Source organism: Oncorhynchus gorbuscha, linkage group LG24 (assembly GCF_021184085.1).
Source record: "Oncorhynchus gorbuscha isolate QuinsamMale2020 ecotype Even-year linkage group LG24, OgorEven_v1.0, whole genome shotgun sequence".
In the NCBI taxonomy this organism is placed as follows: domain Eukaryota; kingdom Metazoa; phylum Chordata; class Actinopteri; order Salmoniformes; family Salmonidae; genus Oncorhynchus; species Oncorhynchus gorbuscha.
This window is the reverse complement of record NC_060196.1, coordinates 6,124,726-6,145,997: the sequence shown is the minus strand read 5'-3', so window position 1 is coordinate 6,145,997 and position 21,272 is coordinate 6,124,726. Positions and strand designations below refer to the sequence as shown.

The window sequence follows — 21,272 nt, the reverse complement described above, 5'->3', positions numbered from 1 at the left end:
CCTTGTGCTGGGGACAATAAAAGGCCACTAAAATGTGCAGTTGTGTCACACAACACAATGTCACAAATTTTGAGGGAGAATGCTGTGCGTGCCATTGTTGAAATGCCTGACTTCGATGACCTGGTGAAATTATACTTTAGAATGTATTTATCTGTATTTATTTAACTAGGCAAGTAAGTTGGAAGGTGTCCCTTCCACTGGAGGGTTGAGCTAATGTAGGCTAATGCGATTAGCATGAGGTTGTAAGTAACAAGAACATTTCCCAGGACAGAGACATATCTGATATTGGCAGAAAGCTTAAATTCTTGTTAATCTAACTGCACTGTCCAATTTACAATAGCAGTGAAATAATATAATACTATTGTAGGAGGAGAGTGCACAATTTTGAACACAAAGTTATTAATAAACAAATCTGCCATATTTGGGCAGTCTTGATACAAAATTTGAACAGAAATACAATGGTTCATTGGATCAGGTAAACTTTGCACATACACTGCTGCTGACTAGTGGCCAAAATGTATATTGAACCTGGGCTGGAATAACATTATGGCCTTTTTCTTGCATTTCAAAGATGATGGTACAAATAAAATACAAAAGAACAGTTTTTTTTCCTTTGTATTATCTTTTGCATGTTGTGAATTTGAACATGAACTATGCCTTTATTTAAGATGACTGTTTTTCGTATGATGTACACAATGATTAATGAACTTGCTCGGTAGGTCTATGTCCTCATTGTGGTTTTACAGACGTCTTTAATACGTCTTATTTAGACACTTTATTCAAATATTTATGAAATGCATATTGTTATATTTGGTAGCACTTATTTGTTTTTCCTTCGCCTCAACCCCTTTCGATGCGTGGAAGGATGTGGGTGGGGCTAGGTTTACATAAGGGTGTTAATTTTTTTTTAACTCACAAAAGCTCTGACGAAGTCCGTGAGCCCGATAGGTAAGCTTATTAAAGATCAGTGATACTATCAAGAGCAGTGTGCGGTTTCCCTTTTCCTTCATCTTGTTCAACTGTTACCATGCACCTGCAAAAAAGATTGCTCAGATGTGTGAGTGCCTTTTGAATTTTGAATGATCTTTTACCAGATCTATTGTGTTAGATTCTCCTACATTCCTTTCACATTTCCACAAACGTCAAAGTGTTTCCTTTCAAATGGTACCAATAATATGCATATCCTTGCTTCAGGGCCTGAGCTATAGGCAGTTAGATTTGAGTATGTCATTTCAGGCGAAAATTGAAAAAAAGGGGCGGATGCTTAAGAGGATTAACTAACTATTTAGCAGTCTTATGGCTTGGGGGTAGAAGCTGTTCAGGGTCCTGCTGGTTCCAGAGGTACCACTTGCCATGTGGTAGCCGAAAGAACATTCTGACTTGGGTGGCAGGAGTCTGACATTTTTTGGGGCTTTTCTCTGAGACCGCCTAGTATAGACGTCCTGAATGGCAGAGAGCTGCTCTCAATTGTACCACTGTATAACCTTTTGAGGATCTGAAGGCCTTTGCCAAATCTTTTCAGCCTCCTGAGGGGGAAGAAGCATTGTCGTTGGTGTGTTTGGACCATGATAGCGTCAGAGCGTTCATACATCTTGCACTTCATAGAGCAGAGCTCTTGTGAAACAAGTTGTCAAGGAAGTGAGTTTCTGTTTATCCAGCACCTCCCATCAAACAATCATGTCAATGCGGAGCTATACGGAACCTTAGGCATTGTTACAAAATTTGGGAGATGCAAGGCGATATGGTACAGAGCTTGATTTGGCCTCCGGAGGCTCTGCAATTATGTCAAACCCTCCGGATCGCAAATAGGGAGTAGGCATACATTGGCTTTAAGTGATGTGGACACAGAGGAACTTGAGCCCTCGACCAGCTCCACTACAGCCCTGTTGATGTGGATGAGGACATGCTCGTCCCTCCGTTTCCTGTAGTCCACGATCAGCTCCTGTCTTGCTGACGTTGGGAGAAGTGGTTGTTGTCCTGGCACCACACTGCCAGGTCTCTGACCTCCTCCCTATGGGCCAGGGATGGTCAACTTTTGTAGGCCCGCGGACTAATAAAAAAAAGGTTTGTCTCTCAATTTACTGTTGAGAGTTAGAATAATAAAATACAGAAGGTGCAATTTCAAAATGTGGTTGTGCATCAGCAGTTACTTAATTAGCCCATATCAGCAAAGCATTTTTAGATTGGTAAATTAGTCTAGCGACCAGCTATCTAAACTTGTAGTAAGCAAGGTCAAATTACCGACTGGGGTGGGGCCCATTGATCATCAGTTATCATATTAAAAACTGCAAACATTTGCCTCCACCATATGGAAAAATAAGTAGAATTGCAGGAAAGTAGCTGACCCACGAGCCACTGCAGCCCCTTATGATGAGTTCTGCTTTTTTTGTGGCCCCCACACCCCTATCAGTTGCCCATCCCTGCTATAGGCTGTCTCATCGACGTCAGTGATCAGGCCTCCCACCGTCGTGTCGTCGGCAAACTTAATATTGGTGTTTGGAGTTGTGCACAGTTACATAGTGTCGGGTGAACAGGGAGTATAGGAGGGGACTATGCACGTACTCCTGAGGAGCCCCTGTGTTGAGGGTCAGTGTGGTGGATGTTTTGATTCCTACCCTCACCACCTGGGGGCAGCCAGCCAGGAAGTCCAGGATCCAGTTGCAGAGGGAGGTGTTCAGTCTTAGGGTCCTTAGCTTAGTGATGAGCTTGGAGGGCACAATGGTAGTAATCTTCTCGTGAACATGATGATGATAGCTTAAGTGGCTGGGCCACTGTCAGAATACAAACAACCTGGTATTATTGTTGAAGCCATATCAGACATGTTACCAACTTGCCTGGCTAGCTAGCTTCTAGACTAAAGTGCTGGGGTGTATTCATTAGTCAGATTCCATCAGCAAACGAAGCAAAATGGGACGGGACCTACCTACATTTCCCCAATAGAAACTCGTTTTTGTGGAAAAATGTTTTTGGTTTGGAGTAAATGATTTCCCTTGTAGAACATTTTGCAACAGACGAAACGTTCTGCAATGTATTTTTTTAAACAAAAGAACTCACTCCTGGGGTGTAATCTTCCACCACTAATTGGCAACAAGTTTCGTTGGCAACTAAAACGAGAGTTTCCTTTGTGACAAATTCAGGTAGGTCCCGCCCCGTTTAAGAAACGTTTTGCAACAGAATCGCCGGAATGAATACACCCCGATGTACAGTATGTAACTAGTTAATGGGCTATAGAAGATAACGTTATCATTACGTTGACTAAAATGAGCTAATACCCATACCATTGGGCATATTATTCACTGTGTTAAAGGACAGAGATAAAACAGAATTTGAACTTCACGGGGACATTTGTGTAACGTTAGGTAAATTGCCGTTAGCTACAGTAGCTAGAGTTACGAAACGTGACCCTGTTTAAATTATTCGGCTACAAAGCGCTGTAAATAAACGTCCGAGCTATACTTGAAATATTTCCTAAAGAAAATGTATTTGAATGAAGTAAACAAACATACTGCAGAAGGAAACGTCAACCACCACTTCTTCTTTCAAACACGAGAAGGTTCGCTGCTATTGGCTATAAAGCGTAAACGTCAAATCCAACGCCTTCACGTAAATCTATGGGTCGCATTTAACCAATTACTACCACCTGCTGTTGTGTTTGTTTCGTGTATGGGATTATTTTCAAACGTTTCAGATGCTGCATGTTCACAAAGACAAAGTTCAGTGGAAGTCACAGTAAAGCCAAAATTTGATTTGAATAATTTTATTCACAAGACAGTATTTGTTTTATTTTCAAAAAATACAAAATATTCCATGACAAGTTGTATACAAAAACAAACTTTTAGGGAGATTACAGAAATGTCAGATGTCTCACCTGCATCTAATCCTCACCTGAATGCATCTGTCCCACTCGATGATTGGTATTAACGTTTTAATACAGACAGGTCATTGATAGGACCGTTACCTACCTGAGCCGCCATGGTGCTTGTCGTCATAGTCCAGTGCTTGGAGGATGAAGTCAGCCTTTAACATAGCCCGGTGGGGATTCAGTGGTCCCATTAGGCAATTCAAGTCAACTGGTGAAGGCGTAGTTGTTTTCTCTCTGTTCAGTGAACTCTTTACATCCGATTTAACAACACACTATTAATTAGTTGTAATTTGCTGAACCTAAAAACAGCGTCTCCTCAAACGAAAATACCCACTGTGTGTGTGTTACTCCGAACCTCCAACTCTCTCACACTCTCACAAGAATACAAAGTAGTAGTGTGAAAGAGTGATTTGCTGTTGCTATTGGAAAGGGGAGTGGTTCTAGTAGTAAATCTATGCCAGACAATGAAAGGCCCACCACTCCACTCCATCCAACAATGACAAGTTGACCAATCCCACAGACTGTTGTCACACTGGATATAGACAGATGGCAATTAAGTTCCCAATATAAATCCCTGAATTTAAAATACTTTGTACTGGACATTGGATTACTAAAACTGAGAGGTTGACAAAGGTCAAGGGAAATACTGGAAGCAATTTTGGAATCCATATCCTATCATAGCGGAGTCGTTATTAAAACTGTGCAACAATCTAACTTAGATAGTAAAGGCGTGTTCACTACCATTACTAAACAGAACTCAACCGTAAAGATTCCATCTGATAAGTGATAGTGTGCACTGCAGTGTACTGAGGTGCTCTCTCCCAGCCTACTTACTTCGTAAAATAAAGTGTTACGATCATACGGTATAACCAACCATTTCAACAAGCACTCTATCTTCACAGGAAAATTAAAAAACATTTTTTTTAATAACAGTTGTTTATAACATTGCATTTATTTAGTTAAATATTCATATTTTCTCAGATTCACCTGTAAAACAATTATTGAGAGCTGATTCCAAAATCAATCCATAGAACCATTAGGATCATACAGAACCTGAACCATTCAGCTGGCCAGTTCTTTTCCAACAGCCACGAGTCTGACCCGGAGCACCTCAGCGAAGCCCTGTCCGAACCAGCAGGTGATGTCTGCCGTGTCCAAGGTGAAGAAGAAGAGTCTGTCCTTACAGCGGCTCCTCCGATACACTGACCTGGGGTCAGCAGATAGAACCCCTCTGATGGCGGCAGCAGCCTCTTTTGGACCACGTAGGAACCGGAACCTGGGTCGGTCACGAGATTCTAAAGAAACGGGGACATTCATAGAGGAAGAAGCCAGTGAAAATATATCTACTTTAACAATTATGGCAAAATGGATGACGGAGAAACATTACTTTTTTTATAAATACCGTTGACTTTAGTTTGGTAGAATAGTTTGGTGGTTCCAAACTTCTTCCATTTAAGAATGATTGAGGCCACTGTATTCTTGGGGACCTTCAATGCTGCAGAAATGTTTTGGTACCCTTCCCCGGGTCTGTGCCTTGACACAATCATGTGTCGGAGCTCTACGGACAATCCCTGACATGCACTGTCAACTGTGGGACCTTTTACAGACAGGTGTGTGCCTTTCCAAATCATGTCCAATCAATTGAATTTACCACAGGGGGACTCATTTATCATCTCAAGGATGATAAATGGAAACAGGATGCACCTGAGCTCATTTTCGAGTCTCATAGCAAAGGGTTCTGAATATTTATGTAAATAAGCATTTTTTTATATTTTTTAAAAAACATTTGTAAAAAAAATATATACCCGTTCTCGCTTTGTCATTATGGGGTAGTGTGTAGATTGAGGATTTTCTTTGAAATGTAATCCATTTTAGAATAAGGCTGTAACGTAACAAAATATGGAAAAAGTCAAGGGGTCTGAATACTTTCCCAATGCATAGGCTTACCTGTATTGATGGGGGCAAGGAACTCCCCCAGCTCTCTCTCTGCATGGGGTGTGAAGCGCACCTCCAGACTGGTCACAGGAGGCTCCCTGATCCAGCCAGCGATGGTGCTGTAGGCCTCTTCCCCATAGCAAGGCCTAGCACTATCCTCCAATGGCTTGGCTTTAGGGCAATCTGAAGCCTGAGACTTTCCTACAGAGCTCCCCAGGGTGAAGGGGTCATGTCCCTCGCTGATGTAGGCCTTGAGCTCCCCCAGCACAGTGGTGATGTCTTTGCCTGGGTATTTAGGAGCATAAGAGCTGGAGGCATCGCCTGGATGGAGGATGTGAACTTTGGATTTGTCTTTTGAGTGGAGTATTCTGGGGTCTGTGCTATGACTATCCTGTCTCTCAACCCCCAAGTCCAACTGGGGATCAAAAGTACAGGAGGACGAAGCTACTGAGTCTGAATGCAGCGTCTCCACACTGGTGGTCCCCTCTTCTGATGGTACACTGGTGGTCCCCTCTTCTGATGGTACACTGGTGGTCCCCTCTTCTGATGGTACACTGGTGGTCCCCTCTTCTGATGGTACACTGGTGCTCCCCTCTTCTGATGGTACACTGGTGCTCCCCTCTTCTGATGGTACACTGGTGGTCCCCTCTTCTGATGGTACACTGGTGCTCCCCTCTTCTGATGGTACACTGGTGGTCCCCTCTTCTGATGGTACACTGGTGGTCCCCTCTTCTGATGGCACACTGGTGGTCCCCTCTTCTGATGGCACACTGGTGCTCTCAAGTTGGACGTCACAAGTATCTGTGTCAATGTCCACTCTACTGTGTGGGGAGTCATAGTCAGAGATGTAGGGTTTGATATCGAGGACAGGGGTGCCTGCGATCATGTCTATCTCACTCAGATGAAGTGTGTCACCTTAAAGTAGAAAGTGAACTGTTTATTTCATAAAATACACCAATCCACATAGCAGGTATTTCAACACTGAACAATAGTGTGCCTATGGCATGCCAAGCTTAGCAATTATGGAGACAATAAGGCTAAGCATAACTGCAATAATGTCAGACACACCCACAAACTCACACACAATGTACTGCTCAATCTGAAATGAGATTCTGCAATATTCTGGGGATTATATATTTGGGGATGCACCTTTAGACGGAGCACCGTCACACTGCGCAGAAGAGCAAAGCAATTCAAGCTGTTTTTGGTGACTGATACTAACCTGTGACTCTGTCCAGCTTGGCCAGGGTCAGACCCAGGGCGTTGGGCCGGTGGGGGCTACGTGTGGAGTACACCCCAACCCTCTGGCCGTTCAGTCTGGGGGGCTTCACCTTGGCCTTATAACTCAGGTGGCCGTTCTTATGGAACAGGAAGATGACCCTGGAAATGGAACGAGTGAAAGCAGGATAATGTATTTACTGTACAAGTGTAGACAAATTGGGAATAATAGGATGTAAGTTGACCAAAACAGTTCATGACTAAGAAAATGATTGTGACATCCTTGATACGTTTAGCTAATGAGAGAACTGTCTTTGCAAAAAAATACAGATTGTTTTATGTAGTACTGACATTGCTACTTTCTTAAACAGCCTTAAGTTTAGCTAGCTACCCCCTCTACTAAGTTTGGCTCCCTATCCCCGTCTCTAGTACGTACCAGACATGAGAGTAGTTGTCCAGGCCGACCAGTGAGTGTTCAGGGTTGTTGAAGACACTCTGCTGGATCTGAAGGGTGGCCCTGGAGGGCCCACATATAGTTGGCTGTCTGGGGGTGCCATTCTTCACTGAGAAACAGGAGCTGATGTAACCTATGGGGACTGTCTGGATGGTCCCTGTGAAGGAGAAATTGACATTTTAAAAAATGATTAAAGGTCCATTATCTAGCTTTGTACCAGATCAAACATATTTCAGATAGAAATGCAAGCTATAGATATGTCATTCTCATAGAAAATGATTCCCATTGGAAGAAAGTCTGATAAGCGGAAGATCCTTTGTGTGCGATATTTCTATATTGATTCTATATTGAATAGAAGTTCTAATTAAGTGCCAGTCAGCTAAACAATGATCAAGACAAGTCATGCGAGGAAGATATAAGAGAGGGATATAAGCGAGAAATCGAGTGCCTTAGCCAGCTACCTTTCTCAAGTGAATTCTGTGTCTCTAGTTCTGCCCGTGGCCTTGGTTGACTCTTTGGAGATCGACTCTGGCCAATGTGTGTCAAAGCAGACTGGAGAGATGTCATGTGTTTTCGATGAGAACGAACAGCACTGTCCAACAATTGCCTGGGTTGGGGGGAACATTTTAATATCTGTATTGACACATTATGGTCAGCAGCATATAGTCAGTATGTAATACGAATAGCGACTTCCAAGATGCCATGCGTTACTTCTTGCATTCATTTCATACCTGAGATTCTTGATTTCTTTTCGCATGACAGATATCTGCTGGTTGAGTTTGCTGGCATGCTCGGTACAGTTGCAAGTGGCAGACATTTTGATAGTGTCTTGATTGCTTTGCTAGTTTGTCATTGATTAGATTAAATAATCAGAACTCATACAATAACATCTGATAATGTAAAATATCAGAGATTGTTTGTGCTGCCTAACAAAAGTACACATATCTGCTGAAATGCTTTCGCACATGTGTGTCGTCATTTCTAGCTGGCCAACCAGCAACTTACTAATGGAAAGCGGTGACTGAGTGCTGTAGCAAGCATGCGCAAATGATTACGTAAATTGTGAAGCAAAATTTCAAACTCGTGTCCTGATGGGGAGTTATGGATGAAACTCGTAGAAATAACTATTTTTAATGGTTGTCAGTTTAGAGAAATGACAAAACAACATGTCTACTGTAATATTGAATATATATAATGACTCCTTCGAGATTGTTTCACTACTGTAAGAGGACAGCAGAGGGTACTATTGAGCAACTGAGACTTGTTCTTGTTTTGTAGATGATCATAACAAGGAGACAGTCATATTATCAACAAAGCATCACACCTTTATTATCATAGCGCTTATCTCAAATAAACCATTGGTATAAAAAATGTAAAAATCACAATTAGAAAACACAGTTACCAGAAATGATTAAATACAAATGCACTTTCAAATGCTGCCATATTTAGCTTGTACAAATCATGTATTAAATACAGACAATGCAGTTCTTGCAACATAACAAATTTAGACACCATTCATGAAGCAAAAATAAATAAATCCATGGGTCGGTTTAAAGCTGGAATTTATGCATCTCATTGTACATTACATTTCATATCCATACTCTATCAGGCTCAAAATGACAAAGGTGAGTTAACCAGTAAGGCTAAACTGCATCACCTCTCAAATGCACATGTTGACAGAATAGATTACATTGCATGTAATCTGTCTGTATGTTGTCAGAGGCCAGATCTGAGTGGATTTCAGAAGACGTTTCTTGGTGGATGATCTTGTGAAGGAGCACCCGTGTAAAACCTGGGGAACGTAGAGAACACTCTATTCTGTTCAGGCACATTGACAGACGGCTCCTCACTTGACCCTATGACAGAAAGGTGGTTAGTTTAACATTTCTGATTATGCTATATGTGACAAATATCATATCCCCCACAGCTAGATAACATCCCAATGAGCTCATTGGCCAGACACTTCAGTATATTCAGAAGTCAAGTACATGACTGCAAAGAGACATTCATTAATTGATGCAATTAGTACCTTGATCAGTGCCCCAGTTGTTTTGAGATGGAGGGATGTCTTCCTTCTCATCAGGACCCAAGTCCTCAATCAGCACCTGGTCCAGGGTGTCACTACCCTGGTCACTGCCTTCAGTGTACAGGGTCTCCAACAGGGATGGTGCAGGGGCAGTAACAGGGTTATACATTGGAGAAGGGGCAACAACAGCCACAGGAGCAGGGGCAAGGATAGGGATAGGGTCTGAGACGGGGGGAACATACGCCGGTAGTGATTCTTGCGGGCCAGGGTCCACCGGAAGGAATGGGGATAGTGAGATCAAGGTAGGGGCAGGGGTGACTTCCTCTGGTTTGGACACCACCTTTACAATGACAGCCTCCTGTTCTGGCTCTTCCTGGGAAGCTGGGAGCTCCGGTGTTGGATCAGTCTTCCTCGGCCTTCCTCGTCTTCCCGAGCTACTCTTCTCCTCTCTTCCCCTCGCTCTCTTCCTCCTGCTCTCTAGCCTGAAGTCACACAAATAGAAATGTAATCGTGGGTTGTCATTATACACTTCCTCGCAACTGGAATGTTTACACTTTGCAGCTGATTACGGTGATAAGCTTGGCGATATTCATTCATTCATTGTTGATAGTGCAAAGTCCTTGATCTAAATGTGTGGTGCCAATAACTGGAAACGCCTAAGCAACTTTTGGTTTCCTCTTGCTTCATATTGGACAATGTGGGCTGGAAGACTGATAGACAGCCAAATATGATCATTATCAAATATACTGTTTCATGTACACAACTTTATTTATGCATGTACACATCTTTGACTATTTTCTGCTCTTACATTCTTTAAACATACAAAAACATAAAGTCATGTTAAGTGGCTTTTCAGCCAAACTTATTTAAGCACGTAAGCACTAGAGTAAGCCAATAAGGACAAAGGGCTTAGCAGCTGTATTGAAGCCCACATAGTCCACTCAAGTTTCTAGTTAAACACATTTGTCGGCTGAAGCAGAAAACCGTCATTAGTGGTTGAAATCTAGGCCTCTTCCTAACTCTAACATATTTGTTAGAGGATGAGTGTGCATTACTAGTTCTGCACCTCTTCTTAATGTCTACATTTACCCATAAACCCACTGGTTAATCGCCTTCTCCTCGGCCTCTGCCTTTCTTTTCTTGAGAAGGTCTCTGTCTCTTAGCCGCCGCTGGATCCCACCTGTAACAGCGACCAACATACACCAGTCAGCCAGTCAGTCAGTCAGTCAGTCAGCTGTCAACGACAGACAGGACACTTCACTCTCATTCCTCTTTTCAGTTCTATTACATCAATAGTCAGAGTGTAAGAGACATTTAGTAAATATCGTAATAAACTGACAATGATTCAATAAAAATTGGGTTACTTTGTTTCATTATCATTTGTTTCACTGTCCTCGCTGTACTTGATCAATTACTGGTTTATGCTGTTGTAACAAAACTCTCTCCATATTTGAATGTTCCAGTAGTTTATGCTGTAGTAACAAAACTCTCTCCATATTTGAATGTTCCAGTAGTTTATGCTGTAGTAACAAAACTCTCTCCATATTTGAATGTTCCAGTAGTTTATGCTGTAGTAACAAAACTCTCTCCATATTTGAGTGCTCCAGTAGTTTATGCTGTAGTAACAAAACTCTCTCCATATTTGAGTGTTCCAGTAGTTTATGCTGTAGTAACAAAACTCTCTCCATATTTGAATGTTCCAGTAGTTTATGCTGTAGTAACAAAACTCTCTCCATATTTGAATGTTCCAGTAGTTTATGCTGTAGTAACAAAACTCTCTCCATATTTGAATGTTCCAGTAGTTTATGCTGTAGTAACAAAACTCTCTCCATATTTGAATGTTCCAGTAGTTTATGCTGTAGTAACAAAACTCTCTCCATATTTGAGTGCTCCAGTAGTTTATGCTGTAGTAACAAAACTCTCTCCATATTTGAATGTTCCAGTAGTTTATGCTGTAGTAACAAAACTCTCTCCATATTTGAGTGCTCCAGTAGTTTATGCTGTAGTAACAAAACTCTCTCCATATTTGAGTGCTCCAGTAGTTTATGCTGTAGTAACAAAACTCTCTCCATATTTGAATGCTCCAGTAGTTTATGCTGTAGTAACAAAACTCTCTCCATATTTGAATGTTCCAGTAGTTTATGCTGTTGTATGATTTGTGTCAGAAATTGACTTCAAATCCAATGCAGCTATATAGCAGCAGTTGTATAAACCATCAGCATACCAAAGTATAGGATGATAGTACATATTATACCGTGGCATTGTTGAATACTCCTTTCTGATTGGCTTGAAGGGCATTCTAGACCGTGCATTATTTCCCTATAACTCACTCTATATTTGCACAGTATAATTCAATGGCTATTACATTGTTTGAGCTGCTTTTGAAAGAAAAAGTTTAATTGAAAACAGTATTGTATAGGATGATTAGTATATGGTGTCTGGGACTACAAACATACACTATGAGAGAAACAGACTTAGACAGAGAACATCTACAGTAAAATTGTCTTCCAAATACATGTTCCTATTGAGTTGCAATCACCTTAGTGGTACATCTGTTTGGACAGATCAACCATCAGTAAGTCCTTTGTGACCCAGTTTGCAACAAAATACATTGGCAGGAATATGCATGAATAGAGCCAATGTTAACAAATAAAAGGACAGTATGACATACTAATACTAGGACTAAGATTGTAACCTCTTCCAGAGAACAGTGGTACATCTGAGAAATAATTAGATATTTCACTATAAAACACAGAATAGAGACAATGTTCAGAGGTCATTTACCTTGGTTATCATTGGGATTTTTATATTCCAACTCTGGTTTATCTTTATCGAACGTCCCCTCCATTTTGCCTCCTGTAGAAATGAATGTAACTTGTTGAGAGGGGCAAGCGAGCAGAGAGGGGTAAAAACGTTGATAAAAAATTATGTCTGTTTGCAAGTCCCGCCCCCCAAAAATCCTTATCTGGTTAACCATTACCATAGCCCTGGAAGAGTTCTTATGGCTCAGCTCTTATCCTATTTGTAAAGGTGGAGGAGTTGGCACAAAACGGGCATAAAAAAGCAGGCCATGTTGCTGGCTGTGTGTGTGTGTGTGTGTGTGTGTGTGTGTGTGTGTGTGTGTGTGTGTGTGTGTGTGTGTGCGTGCGTGCGTGCGTGCGTGCGTGCGTGCGTGCGTGCGTGCGTGCGTGCGAGAGAGAGAGAGAGAGAGAGAGAGAGAGAGAGAGAGAGAGAGAGAGAGAGAGAGTTGTCATGGGGCTGCCTATACAGATGTGTGTGTGAGAATAGCAGCACAGTATAAATATAAGGTGCGGAGTATGTCACTGGTGCTCAGGAGGGAGAATGACTGAATTCAGGCAATTTATCTCTTGGTGTTATGCAATATCCAGTCAGTGATATGAGAAGGAGCACAGTAGGGTTCAACAAGAGAAAATAAAGCCCAGAGGGACTGGGGCAGACAGTGTAGGTAGGCTAGCTAGCTGTGAGTCAACGCTTCTGGGATTGACTGTGTGCAGCACGTTAGAAGGGTATAGCCATAGACATGCACACATTCCGGAAGGCTCCACACCGGCCCTACATACATACAGTATTTGACTTGGACTGAAAAAAGTGCCGCCGGTACTCATTTTGGGTGACGGTACTGTTTATATTTAGGTGCAGGAGTTCCACAATACTTTTGAGCTAATATTCTTTAAGAGGAACAGGAGCTCAAGCAGTAGAACATTTGAGGTGCGAATACTCATCTCTGGGGAGCTCCTGCCCAAGTCAAACACTGAATACATATTCTACATACTTTAGGCCATGTATTTTTCTCTTTCGAGAACTACAGTGCAGAGAAAATGTATCCTATATACCAGATTCACTGGAACTATAGTATACATTCCTATAAGTTGGAAAGTAAACACAATGTCCTCCAATCCATTCACTGAATACTATTTAGTCTGACAAAAAGATAACTTTATGGCTGTTGTTTTTTCTTTCTCACAAATGAAGAACATAGCCAAAAAACCTTGAAATACCGCCATGTTTTGTTTTTGAATCAGGCGGCAAAGGTTGCACCCCTACCCCGTGACTCAGGGTCTTCTACAGTAGAGTGGAGGCATAACCATCTTATCTCATCACAAGGTAGCTGCTCATTCTCTGGGCGTGTTCTCAATCTTCTCCCTGCACATTGAAGCCTCAGCCTGCTGTGTCTGAGCCAGTGAGCCTCTCTGGAAGCCGCTGCTTCACTAGAGAAAATAAGACTCAACTGCCTATCAGTCTTCAGTCAGGCACAGTTCTACTAAGAGACCCTATACTTGATTATTGTACTTAGCCTAGTTTCTGGCTTTGGAATTTTGTGTCAAATATAATTTTTCTCAAACAATAATTTTACATCAATTTAGCAGACAGCCAAGTACTTTGTTAGCCATTGACAAAACTAAGTAAGCCATAGCCTAAACAGTTCATTTAGGGAGACTAGCAATTTCCAATGCAAGGCCACAAAGAGTACTGCCCTACAAATAATCTATGGACTACCAGATATGTGACACCTCCTCTATTTTCATCTTCAGCTTTGGAGGGGAGTTTGACAATGACACTTATGCAGAACAATTTGCAAAGCAATAGTAGGTTACCAAAATAATAACTCAATGTGCAACAAATGAGGACACACACACATACACAAAACTACCTTGAAAAATGTGTGTTGAGGAAAATCAGTTTGCCGGGATCCTGCTGTCAGATTCAAAGCAACTAACACACTAACACTTCCGTGGATATTATACTCAGCCGGTTCACAATAATGTACCCCCTTCTGTCTCTTTAAGGTTCAATCTGCACTTGCTACATCCATTTTTTGATGTATAAATTAATTATATGTACCCATTGATTCTTGAAGAATATAATTTATAAATGCCTCATGAGCTTAGTTCAACTATCCTACCTCATCAGAACCCAAAATATAAGCTTTTTTTACTCCAATGTTTGTAAACAAAGTAGCCTCAAAACATGGTTAAAATGATAATTTTGATTTCATGGCTGGTCAGTCCTTGCATCCATAAGTCTGTCTATGAATTGAGAGTGGTTACATGACTCCCTCAGCCGTTAACTAAAACAGGGGCAGCGAAAAAACACTCTGTTTCCACTGCTGATTGCCCCTTTAAAGGCTTGCACATACTTCTAAGCAATCGATTAGATAAGCAGATACAGTCAGAGAGGAGAGAAGGCACCCACACACACCCATAATGCATGATAACCTTTGAGGCTGTACAAAGACATTGCAGTGCCCTCTCCTGGTAAATACTTTCTATTACCGATTACTATGTTCAAAACATGGTTGAAATGTACAGCATAGTACAGTAGGTCCTGTAATGGTATTTATTTTAGAACATTGATTTTAAGATAGCTACATTCATATCCAATATACAAAACTTTCATGTTTTACATATTGTGATTTAAAAGCTGTGATTGCGATTTTACAAATGTTACCACCATATTAATTAAAATCCATACCAAAATAGAAACACATAGCTATCTCAAGCATAGTAATTGTATAGGTACCGTTAGTCTTGAATAGGACACACATTGGTGACCTGACTAGATCCTACGAAAGGCTTTTGTAGAGATGCACCTATAGATGCAAGTCTCTTTCATTGAAAAAAATGTAAATAAATAAATTGGCTTGTTGATGAATAGAAATGTTCACTAAGGTAATTTGTTGCTGGTTCATAATTGCCATAGGTGTAAGTGTTTCTTGTCCTGACAGAGAGAAGGTGATCTTTGGTGGTAGCGGGAGGCACACTGGTGTGTTCTTCTGCTTCAGGGATCTTGCATCTCTATGCAGGAAGCGTAAGGGAGAAGTACCCCATCACGGTGTGCATATACAATGCTCCCTTCACTGTAAACCAAATAAACGCACTCTACTTACCGGTTCTAATAAAAGGGCACATTTTATAAGATTATGGGGCATCGTCATACTGCTTGAGATGCTGATTATTATGAAATGAAATAAGTGTAGACACATTAAATAGGGTGTAATGTTTATTGAGCATATGTACATTAGCACAACAATGTCATGTGTTTAGGTTACGTTGAAATGTACTGATAAACAAAGAATGCTATGAAATTAATTTGCCGCTGCCTTGTCAACAGGTATCTTATTAATTTCAAAATAAGGCCTTTTAAATACAATAATTAGATGGTTGCTTGGGTTTGACCTGTTACACACCTGTACCAGTGTGTATTATACATGTGTGAAATGGAAATGTACTTTTTGCATATCCCAAATACCCTGGAGACACCCTCGAAGTGTGGGGTCAAGGCTGGGAGGAGGAGAGCTCAAACATCTCTGCTGTAGATGTTTGAATTAAGTAAATAATAGTCCTGATTTCATTTGTTTTTTCTTTAGCAATTTTGTAATGATTTCTGATTATGTAATCAATTGATTTATTAAATATGTTTCAAATAATCTCGGAATTACAGAATGTTACAAACTGGTTATTTTCATAAAAATAATCAAATAAAAAGACTGACAAAAAACAGTTGTTTTAACTTAGAATTGTACATAATACATCACTTTTCCCCCCAGAAATAAATCGCACCTCAGTTGTTTCATGGCAGCGTCATGTTCTGTGACTGCAATGCCTGTTTAACGGCAGTGAGCGTTTCTGACCAGAGATGGCGCTATTGAGAATATATTTTGTTTTAGTCCCGTTTCCCTCCATGGTTTCTCCTCTCCGCGGGTAACTTGGCGTTTGGCTCAGTTCATTATACAGTCCCATATTCTTCCTCCATTAGGGCATCTCTCTGCCTTTGGACTGAATATAAATTACACCGACACCCAAGACAAAAGTTCAACTTTCGTAGGGCGAGATGGACATGAAGAAGAGGATCCACTTGGAACTAAGAAACAGGACCCCATCTGATGTAAGTCGTGCCTTTTAAACCAAACCTTTAGTTTTCTGGCTAGCTTGCTACTTTTTTGCTTTCCAAGTGACCTGTGTAGCTAATGGTGACCACATGGGCTTAATGTTTCTCATTTATTAATAGAGCGGAAAATACTTAACTGTAACAAGCTACATTACACTGTCCCCGTTGGGGCGTGAGGGGGAACAAGACAATATTCAATCGTTACTTTCGAAAGCCCATTATTTTTTGCTTTCTGGCATTATTGCAGTGTTCACAGTTTCAGTCACTGGGTAGATGTTGCACACACACGGTTCGAATGCAACAACGTTGCCTCAATTATTTGTTAACTTCTACATCTGTGTTGTAGGAGACGTGTTTTTCCACGATGCGTTAGACATTGACGGAATGGTTTATTTTATATAGACCTTGGTAGCCATGTTTGTTGCTAGCATACATTCTAAAATGGGGCGCCCTTTATTACAATGCACTTATATCCACAACAATAATCCAAAAATAAGTTTGTACCATACCCCTACTTTTGTGATATCATTCATGAGATCACGGGTGGCTTCTTTTCGACATTTTCCACAAATTGGGTAGGGACACACTAGCTAGCAAGCAAACAACATTAGTCATTAACGTTTGTGCTCACGAGCCATCCACATCTTGTAGGTTACAACTTACTAATTACACCCCCCTTTCGATAGCTAGCAATAAACGTTTTATATTACTTTACTTGCTAAGAATCAACTGAAGTTGAGGAAATTAGCCAGCTACAATGTCGCCGATGATTTAACGTTACATGCCTACCCTCACGTTCCGTCAAATGTTATTGTTCGATTTGAGATTCATAAACTAAATAATTTCCCGCAAATTAAAGCTGATTTGTTAATGTTGCTAATTCGTAGCAGTCAGCGAATGTTTGGTTCCCGCCATATTATTCACCACAACTACCACGAAAGCAAACGAAATACATATTGAAACTGGCTAACCTCCACGTTCAGATTCGGTATTTTGTATGTTAATCATTTATAATATCTAATGCTTCGGCTACCGACAATCTCCGAATAACGTGTTGGTCGTCGGCTCGTGCAATATCCTGAATGACACGAGACAGAGGAAACTGCGTTCGGTGTTGCTAAAACTCTACGTTGACGCTCTCTGGTTTTCATGCAAACATTGATAAAAGTATTCTACATTGAAAGTTAATTTTAAGGGATGATTTTACGTAATTACTGCATGTAAACAGTCATCCATCTCCGGAGAGTTTAGAGAACTCTGCATACTGTATCTCAGGAATCGCCATGTTGTCATTCTGCCGTCTTTGAAGCTCTGGAGAAAGGAGGCTCCATCTTTGTTTGACTAATTTCCGTTCGGAATATTTCCTTCGACGTTGTTTACGAAACGGTGATCTAATGTAACAAACTGTTATATCGGTCGTTCGCTCGACGGCTAAGTGATCCATTTCCCCAATAAATTCGACTTGAAAATAAAAAAGTTTATCTTTACACGGTATATTTGCAATCCTTTCCATTGCTGTAGGGTAGGTAATGGCGGGCAGTCAGGCTTCTCTTGCAGGTCCTCAACTGCACGGCAGCGCTTAAAAGGGCAATGGCTAGCCTGTAGCGAGCTTGCTAACAAAAAGCATTGCATGTGTCATTAGTGACTGAACAGCGGGCAAGTGAAGGTAGAACTGTATTGTGCGGTTCTTCCTCGTGGCAGCTAGTTTAAAGAAACAACCGCGGTGCCTCGACATAAAACATCATGCAACCAAATACCTTTATTGATGGCTCCACTCGACAGCCTTATCAATGTTTCACTTTGCACAATGTTTCACTTTGCCACTGTGCGAATCATGATATTTGACGTTCAGCGTTAACTTTCTTCAACCCTTTTATCTAGCTTTTGGTTGCGTAACGACTGTCCCTCACGTAAACTTTTTAAACGATGATATTTTGTTGTGAGGAATTGAAATGTTGCAAGTATTCATACATAAATCAGGAAACCGCCAGAATAACAACCACTCCTGTCATTGAGGTCCATAATTTTGTATATTGACCCTTTTCAATCATGAAGTTTAGATTCGATCGTAGTTTGGTTGTTGTATTGATGCCGCAAGTTGTTGTTGCCAACATGTGACCATTAACATATTTTCCCCACACCATTTTTGCATATATGCGTAAAATAAAGCTTTTATAATATGTGTGCATTCTGAATTTTAGAGTTTGTAGTGAATCTGTAAACAATGCATACATATGCTTTTCTTTGGATTACAATTGTACACATTTTTATAGGTACGAGAACTTGTCCTGGATAACTGCAGATCAAATGAAGGGAAAATCGAAGGTCTCACAGCAGAATTCGTCAATCTGGAATTCCTCAGTTTGATAAACGTTGGCCTAATCTCAGTCTCCAACCTTCCCAAACTTGGGAAACTCAAAAAGGTAATGTTTTTTTAAATATTTTTTTTACACAAGTTAAAACATACCTTAAGTTCTGCCTGGGGGTATAGAACGATGCGTTCCTAATGGCAACCTATATAGTGTGCTATTGAGGGCCCTTGTCAAAAGTAGTGCACTGTTGTGTAAGGAATAGGGTTCCTTCCATTTAGGGCATAGTCATTGTTTTCTGAAAGACTTACTTGCTTGGGAGTTTTTTTGTTGTTGTTGACAGAAGTGACTGATATCTTCACATTATGTTGCAGTTGGAACTCAGCGACAACAGAATCTCTGGTGGCCTTGACGTGTTAGCAGAGAAACTCCCCAACCTCACACATCTAAATCTAAGCGGAAACAAACTGAAAGACATCAGCACGTTGGAACCTTTGGTAGGTACACAACTCGTGGTAGAGCACAATACAGTGTGACACTGTCTCAGGCTATGCCTCAAATGACACTATTCCTCGTATAGTTGGTAGGCAACTGTTTTAGACTAATTTCTGATTTGTTTCCCTACGTGGCTCTAGTCAACATTTGTTTGCTAGCCTATATGGGCAAAGGTGTGCTCTAAAATCAAATTAGAGATTTATTCAGCCAGTGTTTTTTTCACCTTCTAATTAACCTACATCCATTTGATCCCACAGAAAAAGCTGGATGGCCTGAAGTCTCTAGACTTGTTCAACTGTGAGGTGACCAACCTGAACGACTACAGGGAGAGTGTGTTCAAGCTGCTCCCTCAGCTCACCTACCTGGATGGGTACGACGTGGAGGACCGAGAGGCATCCGACTCGGACGGAGAGGTCGACGGTGTGGACGATGATGATGATGAGGGTGGGCATCCATTTTTTTGTGTGTGTGTTTTCCGGGAAAAATATGAGGAAGTGCAGATGTGAGTTGAATGGGGTCTTCTGTAGCTCAGTTGGTAGATCGTGACACTTGCAACATCAGGATAGTAAGTTTGATTCCCGGAATCACCCATACATGTCCCCGTGACTAAGTCGCTTTGAATAAAAGCATCTGCTAAATGGCATATATTACTATATATTAGAATCCATAATAGTATATCGTGGGTGTTTTGTCATGCAAGGGAATTTTATTGTGTATTTGTACTGTTTGTCGGGATGTGTCTGTGTGATAACTGACAATGGATGTGATTCGATTTTTATTAGGATCTCTTTTAGTCCTCAGTTGGACTAATCTACCAAGAGTCCTTAAACATTCAAATACAATTTATAATATTATCACATTTTCACATAACACACTGTTGCAAACCGACATAATACACGGACATTGACCAGATAAATACTCTAAGTCTGAAAATAGAGATTGATTCCTTCATCTACCATAGTCCTGCACAACCTTCCAGTTTATTATATCTAAATGGTTCTAATGTATTCTTTGAATTTCTATATTGAAAGGTTTTTGGTTTGCTCAGATAAATTATTCAATTGCTCTGAATCGAAAACTGATGCATTTATTTTGTTTTTTTAGAAGATGAAGAGGGAGAGGAGGAAGACTTGGATGAGGAGGATGATGACGATGAAGAGGGAGTAGAAGGAGAGGAGGAAGATGAGGTCAGCGGCGATGAGGAGGTAACCCCCTTTTTGGTTTGTTTGACTCACTGGTTTAAAAGATCAACATATTGTTGATTCTGACCTGCTCTGTCCCTTCTCTCCAGGAGGAAGACCTTGGCATTGAAGGTGAAGTTGAAGATGAAGATGATGAGGACGACGATGAAGAGGGTATGTCATTGTCATACTTTTTGTCACGAGCTCATGTCCGAAACTCATGTTAAAAAGTTTAACTTTCGGATACTTTACTAAGTACCGTGTAATAACTCTCATTTTCCCTAGAAGTCGAGGCTGTCAAAGGCGAGAAGAGAAAGCGAGAACCCGATGATGAAGATGACGATGATGATGACGACGAGGACGACGATTAAGAGCAAAAAACAAGAGCCTGTCAAGTTACCAACCCCTTCCCTCTCCACCCTTACACCCTGCCTACGCCACGCCCCCCCAGCTTTTGAGTCAAAGACTGTACCGGATGGGTGGTCCGAGTGGAGCTGCCTGCTCCCGATGGAACAGAGAGCCATTCCCAAGGTTCTCAAGCAGCGCACCACTCCGCATTCCACAATTTCACTGTCAACTCCCCCTTTATGTATACCTGTGTGAGGACTTTGGGACTGGTATCTAGTTTTGGGTCTGTGCTTTTAATATTTTGTTGGATGAATTTATATTTTAAGTTGTTGGATTTATTATTTCTTCCCCCTCTTCTTTTGTCTTTGTTTTATTTTCCGTTCCTTACCCCCCCCAATAAAATGATTGCTATAGCAGCTGTGTGATGAGCGAGCTATGATTTTTGTGGCCGCCTGTTGCACAAATCAAGGTTGTAGCTACATTTTTACTTCCTGTATGACCAAACTACTTTGTAAATAAAATGTTACAATTTTGA

General features: G+C 41.0%; 3 protein-coding genes across 7 annotated transcripts; 1 reads left to right on the top strand and 2 right to left on the bottom strand.

Moving 5' to 3' along the window:
* Window positions 1-4,798: 4,798 nt before the first annotated feature.
* On the bottom strand, window positions 4,799-8,483 carry trmo (tRNA methyltransferase O). Its single transcript, XM_046325265.1, has 6 exons — window positions 8,201-8,483; window positions 7,931-8,076; window positions 7,452-7,626; window positions 7,020-7,177; window positions 5,810-6,712; window positions 4,799-5,157 (listed from the first exon to the last, which is right to left on the bottom strand). Exons 1-6 carry the CDS (start codon window positions 8,284-8,286, stop codon window positions 4,925-4,927), a joined length of 1,701 nt encoding a protein of 566 aa, XP_046181221.1. The 5' UTR covers window positions 8,287-8,483; the 3' UTR covers window positions 4,799-4,924.
* Window positions 8,484-8,771: 288 nt separating this feature from the next.
* hemgn (hemogen) lies at window positions 8,772-12,436 on the bottom strand. 2 transcript variants are annotated; one of them, XM_046325268.1, is made up of 4 exons: window positions 12,280-12,436; window positions 10,585-10,675; window positions 9,499-9,977; window positions 8,772-9,325 (listed from the first exon to the last, which is right to left on the bottom strand). In XM_046325268.1, exons 1-4 carry the CDS (start codon window positions 12,341-12,343, stop codon window positions 9,210-9,212), a joined length of 750 nt encoding a protein of 249 aa, XP_046181224.1. In that variant the 5' UTR covers window positions 12,344-12,436; the 3' UTR covers window positions 8,772-9,209. The 2 variants fall into 2 exon arrangements, with proteins under 2 accessions (XP_046181224.1, XP_046181225.1); XM_046325269.1 differs by having other exon boundaries at window positions 10,597-10,675; window positions 12,280-12,435.
* A 3,677-nt stretch (window positions 12,437-16,113) lies between these two features.
* On the top strand, window positions 16,114-21,272 carry LOC124011978 (acidic leucine-rich nuclear phosphoprotein 32 family member B-like). Of its 4 annotated transcripts, none has more exons than XM_046325274.1 (7): window positions 16,114-16,401; window positions 18,678-18,827; window positions 19,088-19,210; window positions 19,466-19,652; window positions 20,313-20,413; window positions 20,500-20,563; window positions 20,678-21,272. In XM_046325274.1, exons 1-7 carry the CDS (start codon window positions 16,348-16,350, stop codon window positions 20,758-20,760), a joined length of 762 nt encoding a protein of 253 aa, XP_046181230.1. In that variant the 5' UTR covers window positions 16,114-16,347; the 3' UTR covers window positions 20,761-21,272. The 4 variants fall into 4 exon arrangements, with proteins under 4 accessions (XP_046181230.1, XP_046181229.1, XP_046181227.1 ...); XM_046325273.1 differs by having other exon boundaries at window positions 20,675-21,272; XM_046325271.1 differs by lacking the exon at window positions 16,114-16,401 and adding an exon at window positions 17,655-18,420 and having other exon boundaries at window positions 20,675-21,272.

Bases quoted from the DNA above. Each gene is read 5' to 3' on its own strand.
- hemgn (XM_046325268.1), bottom strand. From the start codon at position 12,343: ATGGAGGGGACGTTCGATAAAGATAAACCAGAGTTGGAATATAAAAAT. The intron at 9,978-10,584 runs GTAAATGTAGAC...GTGTGACTTCAG, and splicing joins ATTAACCAGTGGGTTTATGG to GCTAGAGAGCAGGAGGAAGA. The intron at 9,326-9,498 runs GTACTAATTGCA...TTTCTGTCATAG, and splicing joins CAACTGGGGCACTGATCAAG to GGTCAAGTGAGGAGCCGTCT.
- LOC124011978 (XM_046325271.1), top strand. From the start codon at position 18,331: ATGATATTTTGTTGTGAGGAATTGAAATGTTGCAAGTATTCATACATA. The intron at 18,828-19,087 runs GTAATGTTTTTT...ATTATGTTGCAG, and splicing joins AACTTGGGAAACTCAAAAAG to TTGGAACTCAGCGACAACAG. The intron at 20,564-20,674 runs GTATGTCATTGT...CATTTTCCCTAG, and splicing joins TGAGGACGACGATGAAGAGG to AAGTCGAGGCTGTCAAAGGC.
- trmo (XM_046325265.1), bottom strand. From the start codon at position 8,286: ATGTCTGCCACTTGCAACTGTACCGAGCATGCCAGCAAACTCAACCAG. The intron at 7,627-7,930 runs GTAGCTGGCTAA...TCTCCTTCACAG, and splicing joins ACAGAATTCACTTGAGAAAG to GGACCATCCAGACAGTCCCC. The intron at 7,178-7,451 runs GTACGTACTAGA...TTCCATTTCCAG, and splicing joins GACAACTACTCTCATGTCTG to GGTCATCTTCCTGTTCCATA.